The sequence below is a fragment of the Oryctolagus cuniculus genome, chromosome 11, assembly GCF_051225735.1.
Source record: "Oryctolagus cuniculus isolate XC-2025 breed Fujian yellow rabbit chromosome 11, ASM5122573v1, whole genome shotgun sequence".
NCBI lineage: Eukaryota > Metazoa > Chordata > Mammalia > Lagomorpha > Leporidae > Oryctolagus > Oryctolagus cuniculus.
In genome coordinates this window covers 67,274,447-67,289,891 of record NC_142877.1, presented here as the reverse complement: position 1 = coordinate 67,289,891, position 15,445 = coordinate 67,274,447, and the positions used below count along the sequence as shown (strand labels likewise).

General features: G+C 40.5%; 1 protein-coding gene across 1 annotated transcript in view; it reads left to right on the top strand.

Annotated features, from left to right (window-relative positions):
* The window catches only part of WIF1 (Wnt inhibitory factor 1), a 150,389-nt gene that overhangs the window by 106,898 nt on the left and 28,046 nt on the right, over positions 1–15,445 (top strand). Inside the window, exon 5 of the mRNA XM_008256742.5 lies at positions 12,727–12,835. Coding sequence (XP_008254964.3) covers positions 12,727–12,835 — 109 coding nt within the window. The remainder of the gene's footprint in view (positions 1–12,726; positions 12,836–15,445) is intronic.

Below are 15,445 nucleotides of genomic sequence, written 5' to 3'. Positions count from 1 at the left end.
TATTTATACTGATATTCTTAAAAAAATCTTTAGACAAATTGAAAAAAAAATCATTCCCCCTCCCAGTGCTTTGCTTTACTGCTTCCCTATAACCCCTCCCTCAAAAAATGAAAACAAAAGACCTTAACTTTTGGTTTCAGTTAGTATAAAATAGCAATATAGCTTTCTGTTGCTTCACTATCTTTAGAAATCTGAAAAGAGAGTGACTAGCCAGCGATTTGTCAGGTAGCCAGGTCTGTTTCTGGTTTGCATGAACGATGGTGATTCCAAACCCCAGGAGGAAAAAAATGGAAAATGTCTTAGAAATTTCAGATTAATGTGAAGCCAAACTGTGTGATCTCCTGCCAGTTGTAGTTTACAAAACTCTCATGGTCCCGGATGTGTTTACTTGAACTTTTAAGTTTTAATATCACCATTATATTCCAATAACTTCACTCCCTCAATCAAGCCCACTGGCTGTGGTCTGGTTTAATGTATATATAAATGGTTCCTAGGGCAGAAGAACTTGGCTGATTGACATTCTCTCCTTAAGCAATGTTCCTTTCAGTGCCCATTTAAGCCAAGATCAGGGAAATAATTAAATACTCTGCAAGACAAGGTACTTTTCTTTTTTGTGGTTGAAAAAGGTTCTACTTAGAACCAGTTTCAGAAGATGGCAGAGAAAACAAAAGTCATTGTTTATATTTCAGTTTCCCAGTGATAATGCAATTACATATTGTAATTTATAGAATGCAGAATGACTGGAGATACAAGTGGGAAATACGAACCACAAGAACATTGGATGAAGTTATGTTTCAGAAATGGACCTTGTTTACATTATCTGCTTACATTCTTTCTGGGCACTTCATTGCCAAGGTTTTGTCCCAAAGCAAGCATAAAACAGTAACAGCTACACACAGATTGGCTGGAAATCAAATGTCAATGTTATTTTGATTGTTTCATTTCAAAAGTGTTCTGTATTTTCTACATGGGCTGCAGTGACTGACCACACAGGAAAATAAGAGAAAATTTTGACCCATGAAAATTATTTAGCAATTGCCAAAGCAGAAAAACTGCTACTTGTCAGTAAAATTAGGGCTAACGCCACTTTACCACAACAGTGTGTTCTGGAATGCACTGGGTTCATGCTTCTGGATACTTCTCAGAAGGTCATTCATTCATTAAGCAAATGTTTTTTGAAGACCTTACTTGTGCACAGTGCTTACTGAGTATCTATAATAGTGTGTTGGGGAAAATATAATCCTATTCTTTGTCACAAGGAGTCCAAATTTTAGATGAAAATACATGATAAACACATATAAAAAGTTAAATAATTATATATAGTGCTACATGTGTAAAGGGCCAAGCTGATTTGAGACCAGTGAAGGACCATAGAGGCCAACTGAGTTCCAGAAGATCATCCCTGTTGGGGAGTAGTAAGAGATTAAAAAAAAAAAAAGAAGAAATTTGGAGCCAAACTGAGACCATAACAGACTAAAGGCCTTATCCTAGAGAGAAAAGGAGATAAGAAAGGATTGCAACATGACAAAAGTGATTTTTTAAATTAGATTTATTGGTATATTTAATGGCAGGTATTTTATATATTTTTTAAAAAGATTATTTATTTATTTATTTATTTAAAAGTCAGAGTTACAGAGAGAGAGAGTGTGTGCTCTTCTACCTACTGGTTCACTCCCCAAATGGCTGCAGTGACGGGAGCTGAGTGAGGCCAAAGCAAGAGCTAGGAGCTTCTTCTGGGTCTCCTACACAGGTGCAGGGGCCCCAGCATGTAGGCCATCCTCCTCTGCTTTCTTTCAGGTAGTAGCTTTAAACTCTACACCATACTGCCTGCCCCTATTTTATCTATTTACTTAGTTATTTTTAATTTGTAAGGCAGAGAGACAAAGAATTCCCATCCACTAGTTCACTCCCCAAATGTCTGTAGCAATTGCTGGCCAAAGCCCAGAGCCCAGAAATCAATTCAGGTCTCCCATGGGGATGGTAGAAACCCAGTTACTTGAGTCATCAACTACTGCTTCCCAGGGTCTGCGTTAGCAGGAAGCTGGAATCAGGAACCAGAGCCAGGAGTTGAACCCAGGTGCTCTGATATGGAACACGGATATCCTAACTGATGTCTTAAACCAGTAGACCAAATGCCCATATTGACAGCAGGTATTTTAAAGAGAAAAGCATGAAGGATTTCCCAAAGAATGTTATAACAGTGGCAGTATAAGGGAATAAAGGCTGAGTTGGGGTACTTTGGGGTTGAAAGGCAAGGACAGAATCAAACAATACCACAAAGGAGACAGAATAAGCTTTTGCTGTCTGGATGTGGGGAAATGAGGTAGAAGCAAGAAACAACAATGACTGAGGTTCAGTACCTTTGTTACTGGACAAATTGTGATACTGTTGACAATGGATATAAGGAAATCAGGGAAGGATACTGACTTTGGAAGATATCGAAGTAGGCTCCAGGAGCACCTGCACTTTGAAAGAAGGCTATGGTTGGTTCATGCTGGGCATCACTGTCCAGAAGGAAACGGTTAAGTCTGTGAGTACATGAGTTTACAACAGAACACAAAAAGGACTAAGAACCAAGTCCAAGTGATTTTGTGCAGTTGTGAGCTGAAAGGAGATTAATGAGGGAATGCAGGAGAATCAAGAACTGGGATGAGAATCAGCAGAGTGTTACAGAGTCCAAGCATAATGAGCTTGAGTTTGAAGGATGAAATTTGCAGAGAGGTAACAAGAACAATGCAGAGGAAAAATGTGCAATCTGGTAAATTTGGTCTAGACATTCAGGCGTCAGATTATTTTAAGCATTGGGCATGCTTATTCATTTTGTTTGGGGCTTCAACATTGAACTATTTTCCATTCTTTCTTGTTTTAGCAGATCTCTTCTTACCCTTCACATATAGTGTAGGAGTATTTTAATATCACTTTAGTACTTCTCATGATCCCTGTTAATCTGAACTCACTTGCATATTATGATAATGCTATGAGGAAACTTTGAGAAGTTCATGGAAATATGGGATGAAGTTTATTTGGGTGAAGAATTTTTTTTTTTTACTTATTTTACAGGTAGAGTTATAGACAAAGAGAGAGAGACAGAGAGAAAGGTTTTCCCTCTGTTGGTTGACTCCCCAAATGGCTGCTATGGCCAATGCTACACTGATCCGAAGCCAGGAGCCAGGTGCTTCCTCCTGATCTCCCATGCGGGTGCAGGGGCCCAAACACTTGAGCCATCCTCCACTGCCCTCCTGGGCCACAGCAGAGAGCTGGACTGGAAGAGGAGCAACCGGGACTAGAACTGGCATCCATATGGGATGCCAGCGCTGCAGGCAGAGGATTAGCCAAGTGAGCCATGGCGCCAGCCCCAAGAAATGGTTTTTTAATATGATATCTTCCTTGAACTTTTTGAAGACTTCTCACAGATTGTTGCGAGTAGATGAGTAGTGTCTAGAGTACAGAAAATGCCTAACAAAAATTATTTATATGACTTTAGGCTTTCTGTATGTTTTGTATGTATATACACCTGCACTTTTCTTTGGAACAAAGATGATACTTTTATTGTTCTAGGGTTCTCCTGGGAAAACTTGGATCAGCATCATGATATATGAAGTTAACAGAGTTTTGAAAGCCACAGTTTTATGAAAGAGCTTTGATTCTTTTTTTTTTTTTTTTAAGATTTATTTATTTATTTGAAGGTTAGAGTTACACAGAGAGAGGAGAGGCAGAGAGTGAGAGGTCTTCCTTCTGTTGGTTCACTCCCCAGATGGCTGCAATGGCCGGAGCCGCGCCAATCTGAAGCCAGGAGCCAGGAGCTTCTTCCAGGTCTCCCACACGGGTGCAGGGGCCCAAGGACTTGGGCCATCTTCTACTTCTTTCCCAGGCCATAGCACAGAGCTGGGTTGGAAGAACAGCAGCTGGGACTAGAACCAGTGCCCATATGGGATGCCGGCACTTCAGGCCAGGGCATTAACCCGCTGCGCCACAACGCCGGCCCCGAAAGAGCTTTGATTCTTAATTCAGAAGTTCCTGCAGTTACTGTGTTTGTTAGATTAAGTATACACCATAAACCCAGAACTTCAAAGGTGGAAAAGAAATACTGGATTCTCTCCATTTTTCCCAATGATTAATGCAGGTCTCTGCTTCCTTTCTCCATGTCTACCCAAGAAAAGAGCGCCAGAGCAAAGATCTTATGAGTTGTCCCATTTTACTGTTTAAAAGATGTCTTCATCTGTTCTGGAAGGAACAACCCGAATATTCAGCCAAATGAATTGAAAGCAAGTTAAATGGCCTCCAGCACTCCTGTTTTGATAATATTTGAGTGTCTTTTATGCTTGTCCATGAAAAGAAAATTTACTGCATGGCAAACCAGGCCAGCAAAATTTTTCAGCAACTTAATTTAGAAGTGAATTATTCTCCTGAATAGACCCTTTCTTTGTTTGAGTACAAAGCAATCTTTTCATGTGTCTCCCAAATAATCACCATACTTCCCTCTACCTGAGTTTCCACAAGTGTCATTTAATAAAACAAAATGTACTTTTTCCTAATAGAGGTTTCAGACTTCCCAATATAACTCCTCTATTACAGTTCATGCTCATAGTTCCTTTTATCTAAGTCATAAATCTATAATTTGTGAAGCTTTTCCCCAGATTTAAAGCTGGTTCTCTGTTCTTTCTGGCATAGAATTTAGGTTTTATGCGCCCCCAAATAAGTTTTTCCAGTGGAGAGATTTGTGTCTAAGAATATTTATTATATTATAAGCAAAGTATAAATGGAAAGTCTGTCTAAAAGTTAGGATACGTCACAAATCTATCATTCATTTCATCAGCCATTTTTATGATTTTAAAATTTATGCCCTTAAATGAAATATTAATTTGCTCTATACATCATGGTGATGATAATATATTTGTAGAAATATTTATGTGGTCTTGGTGGTTTTGACAGATCTCTTTAAAATGGTAAAGTGAAACATTTTTTAATATATTTTAAAATTTTTTGACATACCATAATTACATGTACTTATGGGTTCAGTATAACATTTCAATCCATGTTTATAATGTGTAATGATCAGATCAGGGTAATTGGCATGCCTTCCACCTCAAACATTTATTACTTCTTTGCATTGGGAACATTCATAATCTTCCCTACCAATAATTTTTAATTAGACAATTAGTTGGTGTCTTCCATAGTTAGCCTACTATACTATAGAACCTTAGAAGTTATTCCTCTTGTCCAACTGTACCCCGTGCCAGTTAATTACCTCTCTGCACACCCATGCACTCTCCCCAGACCCAGATAAACACCATTCTTCTCTCTATTTCTATGAGAACAACTTTTGAACTGCCACCTATAAGTGAGAACATGCATTATTTGTCTTTCTGTGCCTGACTTATTTCAGTTAACATCATATCCTCCAGTTCTATCCATGTTGCTGCAAATGACAGAACTTCACTTGTTTGTATGGCTGGATAAAATTTCATTGTGTATCATGTTTTCTTTATGCACTCATCCATCAATGAACACCCAGGTTGTTTCCTTGTCTGCAATTGTGAATAGTGCTGCAGTAAAAATCTGAGTGCAGCTGTTTCTGCTGTAGACAAAATTCGATTTCTTTGGACATATAACCAGTCGTGGGATGGCTGGATACTGTAGTAGTTCTAGTTCTAGCTTTTTGAAGAACTTCTGTACTGTTTTACTGAGCGACTATACTAATTGACATTGCCAGAACAGTGTACGAAAGCTGGCCTTTTCCCTGCATCTTCATCAGCATTTGTTATTTGTTTTATCTTTTGATAACAGGCGTTCTGACTGGGATAAGATGATATTCTACTGTGGTTTTGATTTGTATTTCCCTGAAGATTAGTGATATTGAGCATTTTTTCATATACTTATTGGCAATTTGTATATCAGATTTTAAGAAATGTTTATTCAAGTCATTTACTCATTTTTTAAAAGATTTATTTTATTAATTTGAAAGACAGAGTTACATAGAAAAATAAAAGAGAGAGAAGGGTCTTCCACTCGCTGGTTGACCCCCAAATGGCTGCAATGGCTGGCACTGAGCTAATCCGAAGCCAGGAGCCAGGAGCCAGGAGCTTCTTCCAGGTATCCCATGTGGATGCAGGAGTCCAAGCACTTGGGCCATCTTCTGCTGCCTTCCCAGGCCATTAGCAATGAGCTGGAAGGCAAGTGGAACAGCAGGGACTCAAACAAGAGCCCATATGGGATGCTGGCACTGCAGGCTGGGGTTTTAACCTCCTACACCACAGCAACAGTCCCCATTTGCTCATTTTTTAAAATTCGATTTTTTTTTGCTGTTATTTGGATTCTTTATATACCATAGACATTAATTACTTGTCAGATGGATAATTCTCACATTTTCTCCCATTCTTTGAGTCGTTCCTTCACTCTGTTGATTGTTTCCTTTGTTGTGCAAAAGATTTTTAGTTTTTGTTGTTTTTGTTTTTGTTTTGACAGGCAGAGTGGACAGTGAGAGAGAGAGACTGAGAGAAAGGTCTTCCTTTGCCGTTGGTTCACCCTCCAATGGCCTCCGCGGCCGGCGCGCTGCGGCCGGCACACCGCGCTGATCCGAAGGCAGGAGCCAGGTGCTTCTCCTGGTATCCCATGGGGTGCAGGGCCCAAGCACTTGGGCCATCCTCCACTGCACTCCCGGGCCACAGCAGAGAGCTGGCCTGGAAGAAGGGCAACCGGAACAGAATCCGGCACCCTGACCGGGACTAGAACCTGGTGTGCCGGCGCCGCAAGGCAGAGGATTAGCCTACTGAGCCGTGGTGCCGGCGAAGATTTTTAGTTTAATATGATGACATTAATCAACTTTTGCTTTGGAGTCATACTCAAAAATCTTTGCCTAGACCAATGTCCTGGAGAACCTCCCTTATATTTCTTCTAATGGCTTAATATTTTTGGGTCTTACATTTAAGTCTTTGATCCATTTAGAGTTGAGTTTTGTATGTGGTGAGAGATGGGGGTTGCATCTAGTTCCTACTGCGTATACATAGCCAATTTTCCTGACACCTTTTATTATTTATTTCTCTCTCTCTCTCTCTCTTTTTTTTTTTTTTGACAGGCAGAGTTAGTGAGAGAGAGAGAGAGAAAGTTCTTCCTTTTCCGTTGGTTCACCCCTCAATGGCCGCTGTGGCCGGCGTGCTGTACCCTGCGCACCACGCTGATCCAAAGCCAGGAGCCAGGTGCTTCTCCTGGTCTCCTATGCAGGTGCAGGGCTCAAGGACTTGGGCCATCCTCCATTGCGCTCCAGGGCCACAGCAGAGAGCTGGACTGGAAGAGGAGCAACTGGGACAGAACCCGGCACCCCCACTGGGACTAGAACCTGGGATGCTGGCGCCGCAGGTGGAGGATTAGTCTATAAGCCACGGTGCCGGCCCTGACACCATTCTTTTTTTTTTTTTTTTTTTTTTTTTTTTTTTGACAGGCAGAGTGGACAGTGAGAGAAACAGACAGAGAGAAAGGTCTTCCTTTGCCGTTGGTTCACCCTCCAATGGCCGCCGCGGCCGGCGCACTGTGGCTGGTGCATTGCGCTGATCCGAAGGCAGGAGCCAGGTGCTTCTCCTGGTCTCCCATGGGGTGCAGGGGCCCAAGTACTTGGGCCATCCTCCACTGCACTCCCTGGCCACAGCAGAGAGCTGACCTGGAAGAGAGGCAACCGGGACAGAATCCGGCGCCCCGACCGGGACTAGAACCCGGTGTGCCTGCACCGCAAGGGACACCATTCATTATTAAAGAGCCTTTCCTTTTTCTTTTTTTTTTCCTTCTTTTTAAAAGATTTATTTTATTTATTTGACAGAGTTACAGAGAGGTAGACACAGAGAGAGAGAGAAATCTTCCATCTGCTGGTTCACTCTCCAAATGACTGCGAAGGCTGGAGCTGAGCTGATCCAAAGCCAGGAGCTTCTTCAGGTCTCCCACACAGGTGCAGGGGCCCAAGGACTTGGACCATCTTCTACTGCTTTTCTAGGCCATGGCAGGAGCTGAATGGGAAGTGGAACAGCCAGGGATTGAACCAGTGCCCGTATGGGATGCTGGCGCTGCAGGCTGGGGCTTTAACACGCTGCACGACAGCACCAGCCCTTCCTTTTTCTAATGTGTCTTCACTGTCTTTGTTGAAAATCAATTGGGTATAAATATAAATGAATCTATTTTTGGTTTCTTTATTCTGTTTCATTCAAAATGAAACCTTCAAAGAAGTCAATATTAAGATAAAAGACAAGCAATTAGTCAATTTCTAGGTGGAAATAAGTAGTTTAAAGAAGGTAATGAAAACAGTACATGGATTTAAAACCTTTTAAAAAAATATAAATCATGAAGGAAATTACATATTTCAGAGGGTTAAGCACAATTATCATCTTCAACAAGGACAAACAAACAACAGCTTATTCTGGAAATTGCGTTTTGCTAAAAAGATCCAAGCAAGAGACTGTTCTACCCAGTCCCTGCCTTGTGATAGTCCTAGATTTGCATTTTAAAAAGTGTTTATTGATTCTCAAAGAAGTTGAAGGGACAGCTTAAAACCGTACTGTAGGGGTCGCTGATTCAAGTCCTGGATGCTCCACTTCTGATACAGCTCCCTGCTAATGCACCTGGGAAAGCGGTAGAAGATGGCCCAAGTGCTTGGGCCCCTGCACCACGTGGGAGGTCTGCAGGAAGCTCCTGGCTCCTGGCTTTGGATCGGCTCAGCTCTGGCTGTTGTGGCCATCTAGGGAGTGAACCAGCAGGTAGAAGACCTCCCTCTATGTGTGTCTCTACCTCTTCTGTAACTTTGTCTTTCAAATAAATAAAATAAACATTTAAATTAAAAAAAAAACTGTAGTGTAAAGTTTGTTATTGATAATATCAGATTTTGGCTGTCTAAAGAAATCCATTACACCTAACTGTTTCATGTTAAAACAGCTATGCCAGTGCTAAAGATAAACTCTCAGCAAGAATATCATGGATTCTTTGATTTGCAACCTTCATTCTGTGGCCATACAGTGACCTGAAAGCTCTGCGGAGTCAAGTTTATGGTCTCTGACTGAAATTCTTTCAGCTGCACATTTTTTTGAGTATTAGCAAAGCTTTTTGAAAGAGACATTCAGAAGCTGCTTGAATTCTCATTGTTGTTTTCATTAAACACATTTTTCAAATAGATATGCAAGAAGTTTAAGTAAATTGTTGTATGAGCACAGCCATACTAAGTAAAAATCCAAGGAGAGTATTTCCTCCATGATCAGGGGATTATACACGTAGTCAAAGATTGTCATCAACCATACAGAATTGAAAGCAGGGTGCATAATTAATGCTTAACTTAAAATAATTGCATTTCCTTTACTATAGAAGGGATAGAACCACATATAGAAAATTTGAAAAAGAGAAAAGGAAAAAACTCACGGGGATAGTGGTTAAGACACCTCTGTCCTGTATCAGAGTTACTGGGTTCAGTTCCTGCTCAGGCAGTGGTGATGGTTCAAGTGACCGAGTTCCTGTCACCCACATAGGAGACCTGGATTGAGTTATCAGCTCTCAGCTTTGGCTGTGGCCCAGCCCTAGCCATTATGGGTATTTTGGGGAGTGAACTAGTAGATAAGATCTCTCTCTCTCTCACACACACACACACACACTGCTTTCCAATTTAAAAAAAACCACTTACCATTAATCCTATATAATCATTGTTTTAATCTTGGTGTCTGTCTAGTCTTATTAATTCTTATTAATAAAAGCTTTTTAACTAAAGCATCAGACTTCTTATTGAAATTATTAGTTTTTAGAAATATTATCATAGACAGATTTAATTTATTTTGTGATAAGTATAGAATATCACTGAAGACTAGCAGATTTAATTTGTGATAAAGGTAAAAGATATGATTACAGGGTAGCAAATGATAACGTTATATAGTATTTGAAATTTTTGTTTCATTGTTTTTGTGTTGTCTCCTTAGTTATTTTTTTTTAATATTTTATTTATTCATTTGAGAGGTAGAGTTATAAACAGTGAGAGAGAGAGACAGAAAGAGAGAGAGATCTTCCTTTCGTTGGTTCACTCCCCAGATGGCCGCAACGGCCAGAGCTGCACCAATCTGAAGCCAGGAGCTTCCTCCGGGTCTCCTGCATGGGTGCAGCAGCCCAAGGACTTGGGCCATCTTCAACTGCTTTCCCAGGCCATAGCAGAGAGCTGGATTGGAAGAGGAGCAGCTGGGACTCGAACCAGCGCCCATATGGGAGGCTGGCGCCGCAGGCGGAGGATTAACCTACTGTACCATGGCGCCAGCCCCATGTCTCCTTAGTTCTTTTCTATCCATATATACTGTTAATAATATGATTAGAGTAAGTTTTGGCATGTGGTGTGTATTGTACTGTGTTGTGTTATTATTGCTTGTTGTTATTACTTGATAATATAGGTAATCCAAATGTTACTAATTATAAAAGCATTCAGCATGAAATCCTTTCATTGTGCCAACTCAAGCATGTATTAGAAGAAAATATTAAAAGGTTCCGGCGCCGCGGCTCACTAGGCTAATCCTCCGCCTTGCGGCGCCGGCACACTGGGTTCTAGTCCCGGTCGGGGTGCCGGATTCTGTCCCGGTTGCCCCTCTTCCAGGCCAGCTCTCTGCTGTGGCCAGGGAGTGCAGTGGAGGATGGCCCAGGTGCTTGGGCCCTGCACCCCATGGGAGACCAGGATAAGTACCTGGCTCCTGCCATCGGATCAGCGCGGTGCACCGGCCGCGGCGGCCATTGGAGGGTGAACCAACGGCAAAAGGAAGACCTTTCTCTCTCTCTCTCTCTCTCTCTCTCTCTCACTGTCCATTCTGCCTGTCAAAAAGAAAAAAAAAAAAAGAAAGAAAAGAAAATATTAAAAGGTAAATATTACCTAGTAAAATGAAGAGAGAAGTGAAACTGTTTGAAGTCATTGTAGCACTCAGATTCATGAAAACTAGTTCACTTAAAAATGTTTATGTATTCATTTTTATTTATTTGAAAGGGAGAGAGAGTGAGCGAGCAAGCAAGCAAGCACACTTCCATCTTCTGGTTCACTCCCAGGCTGAAGCCTGAAGCAAGGAGCCAGGAACTCCATCTGGGTCTCCCACATGGGTGGTAGGGATTCAAATCTTGGGCCAGTATCTATCCCTCCCAGGAACATTAGCAAGGAGCTGGATCAGAAATGGAAGCAGGACTCAACGCCAGGCCCTCTGATATGAGACGCAGGCATTCCAAGCAGTGGCTTAACCTGCTGCACCTCAATGCCATCCTCAACCAGTTCTTTTTCAGTAATCACTGGTTTTCTTGTAGGAACAGATATACTGTTCTCTTTTTTGAAGGAATTCATTCCAAACTGAATTACTTTTCCTGATAACATTACTCTCATCAGACTTTCAAATGTTTGCTTCTTTTTGGGTAAGAATGACCTGTCTTATCACCCTTTATCCTCAGGGCCCTCTTAGTAAATGAATGTAACCAATTAATTTGTGAAATTGTTATCTACCTTGGGAATTGTTCATGGTGATCTTCTGGCACTGCTGTCAGAACTCAAAGGAGATGCAGTGGGGCCTTGGTCAGTGAGACTGCTCCTTTTAGGGAACCCAGGAAGAGTTTTTTAACTCACTTCAAGTGTCCACAGTGTCATTATAGCTGTTGAGTTTATCCTTTTGCATTCTTATACTCAAATGAAATCTTAATGGCTAATACATTTGATACTGTGATTTAAGTGGAAAGTTTTTTGATTTTCTATATGTATAGCATAATATTTTCCACATTGGAAAATAAATTTTATACTGCGTATAAGAAAAGTCATATTCTTTTTTTAACCTCCTTCTAGCCTGTGTTACCTGGATATCTCCACAGTAACTGCAAAACTACTCAGCTTGGCCTAACTCTTGTGTGAGCCTTTATGCTGTTCACTGATTGTTCTTCATGCCTAAACAAGAATGTGTTTCCGTCACAGCCCCTCCTAATAGCCTGGTTGAGAATCAGTTAAGCATCACAGATCTGAGGGACATAGATTATGCACCACTACTTTCAGTATTCATGGCCATTTGAGTAGCAAGAACTGTTTTCTCAACTAGAGACTTAATAGGAATATGAAAATGTTTACATTATATAGTTTTGTGGCCTGTTGTAGTGTGGTGGTGGTTTTTACATTTTTAGGCTTTTCACTCTGTAATTAAATTGAGGCCTTAAATATAAACCTTTCAGAGAGAATGAAAAATAAATGTTGACAGCAAGATCATTACATTTTGTACTTTAATGTCTTCTTTTGTCAAATAGGTTGCTATTTTCATTATCCCTTATTTATTACAGCTCTCCAAATTTTGATCAAAAGACTCACTTCAGATTTGAAAAGAATTAAAGAATGACCCAAGAGGCTGGGATGGGTTTTCTAAGGAATAGTTAGTGATTTCTTTGACATCACATATTTCCCTAAGAGTACTTTTTCTCAATCCTTTTAACAGGCAGCCACTAAATTACATGTTTAGGTTAAAAGACCACCTTTTGTGAGTGTTTTGGATAGATGTTTCTAATGTTTTTAAGGTTCATTTCTCTCCAAACAGACCGTCTAATTCTGTAGTCGTAAAACACAGAGAATGAGTTATGCCTACACAGTATCTTAGGGGCTCCAGGGTTCCTGGAGTGAAAATGAGCACTCTCCCGTCTGACGGATGACGAACTAAGAAGTGCCTTCTCCCTCGCCATGGTCTCCATGGTACCAACTGTCAATGTCTTTTGTTGCAGGCAGAATACTTCTATGAATTCCTGTCCCTGCGCTCTCTGGATAAAGGCATCATGGCAGATCCAACTGTCAACGTCCCTCTGCTGGGAACAGTGCCTCATAAGGCATCAGGTGGGTGGTCTTTGCCTTGTAGAAAGGCTTACACTTAAAATATGTTACTGATGAGAATATTTAAAACCCAAATGCCATCCATCAGAAGGATTATAAGAGGTTTTCCTAAAGAGATCCATTGGTTTTAGGATGGTTCAATTGTTACCCTTTGTGCAAAGGATTAAGATCCGAATGAAGAAATGGCTTTATAATTTCCTAAAAACTCAAAATAGCTCAGTCCGCACCCACTGCATAAAGTATTCCAGAAGAAAGGAAAAAGACAGCAAACATGCCTGGGTTAGATATATCCAGCCAAGAAGTGTGGGTTAATGTAGTACAAATAAATGCAGCAAAGAATCAAGGTAGGTGACTAGGGACAAAGAGGACTAGGCAAGAATATCTCCCCAGAGGTGAACATTGTATTAAATAGGAATTTGAAGGAGAGAAGAGACAATGAAAAGTACAGAACAGATATTCAAGGTTTCTACTACCTTTTATAAGTTAAAAGGTTCAAATTTATGAGGCTTACCTGACTTTGTCCAATTCAAATATTAGTAATAACTGGTGGAGTTGAGACTAGAGCCCATGGTTTCTGATTTTTTGGAAAGATAGAGATCATGTATGCTGTAATGTTCATGTCTTTCTGTCTATATTTTTTTCTTCATGAATATACTTTTTACATAATTGTGATAACATTTAGTTTTGCATTGTGGTGGAGTTTTTTTGCTTATTTTTAATATTTATTTATTTATTTGAAAACGTGACAAAGGGAGAGACAGAAACCTTCCATTTGCTGATTCACTTCCCAATTGCCCACAACAGCTGGGACTGAGACAGGTCAAAGCCAGGAGCCAGGAATTCCATCCAGATCTCCTATGTGGCTGGCAGAAATCCAATTATTTACGCCTCCTAGGTACATTAGCAGGGAGTTGGATGAGAAGCAGTGTGACATGGCATGTAGGCATCCCAAGCAGTGGCTTAACCCAATGCACCACAATGTCTTTGCCACTTTTAACATTTTAATGGAAACATTTTTCTATGCCATTATCAATTTTTCCAAAGCTGCTTTTAATGCCCTTATAATATTCTATTTTGGGGCCGGCGCCATGGTGCAGTGGGTTAATCCTGGTCCTGCAATGCTGGCATCCCATACAGGCGCCAGTTCTAGTCCCGGCTGCTCCTCTTCCAATCCAGCTCTCTGCTGTGGCCTGGGAGAGCAGTAGAAGATGGTCCAAGTGCTTAAGCTCCTGCACCCACATGGGAGACTGGGAAGAAGCACCTGGTTCCTGGCTTCAGGTCGGCACAGCTACAGCTGTTGCAGCCATTTGCAGAGTGAACCAACGGAAGGAAGACCTTTCTCTCTGTCTCTCCCTCTCATTGTCTGTAACTCTGCCTCTCAAATAAATAAATAAAATCTTTAAAAAATATTCTATTTTATGGGTCTACCTATTACATTATTATTGGCTGAGATTATCTTTTGAGTGTCCATGCTAGAAATATCATAATAAACGTCCTCTCAAAGCTAATGGATGGTGGTATGCACTCTGGCATAGCAAGCAAAGCTGCCATCTACAGTGCCAGCATCCCATATGAGTGTCGATTGGAGTCCCAGCTGCTCCACTTCAATCCAGCTACCTGCTAATGGCCTGGGTAAAGCCGTGGAAGATGACCCAGCTGCTTGGGACTCTACACCCATGTGGGAAACCCAGATGAAGCTCTTGGCTCCTGGCTTCAGATCAGCACAGCTCTGGCTGTTTCAGCTATTTGAGAGTGAACCATCAGATGGAAGATCTCTTTGTCTCTCCCTCTCTCTCTCTTTGCCTTTCAAAATAAATAAATCAATCTTAAAAAAAAAAAAAAACTAATGGATGGTAAACTGTATAATGGCAGGAGCCCTATCTGTCTTATTCACCATGACTCCCAACATGTGGCCCAACACAGTACACACTCAGAAATTAATTGGTAGATTGGGTATGTAACAAAATATTGGCACTTATGTCATTATTTTGTTAAAATAGATTCTTAGAAGTGCAATTATTGTGTCAAAGGATATGAACCATGAACTTTTAAAAAGGCTCTTAAAGCAAATTAAAACAAAAGACTTTTAAAAACAATTTTGGCCACAACACCAAATTACTTTCCGTAAAGATTGTATCCATTGTGCCTTGGCTAGCAGTATAAGGTAGCTTACTGTGTTCTCATCAACATAGGTTATTAACCATACTAACAATTTTTGCTGACTTTAAAAATGAAAAGCAGTTTCTCCCAGTACCCTTTTAATTTGAGTTTTTTAAAAATTTCTATTGAGATAGAACATATTTTCTGGTATCTATTAGGCAATGTCAGATGTCTGTGTACCATGTTTGTTTGCATACTAAGATAATAATGTTCTTATTGATTTGTAAAGCTTGCTATGCATAAAGTACATTTAGCTTTTATTGCAACTTTTTTCAACTTACCATTTGTATTTTATTGGAGAGAGTAAAAGTCTATGTAGTCAATCCTGCCTTTTCCTTTGCAATTTTTTCCCATTCCCTTTATGCTTGCCAATTAATTCCTATTCCAGAGAGCAGTTAAGTGATAACTTACACATGCTTCTTGTATTTTATAAAAATTTATTTTGGCAATAGT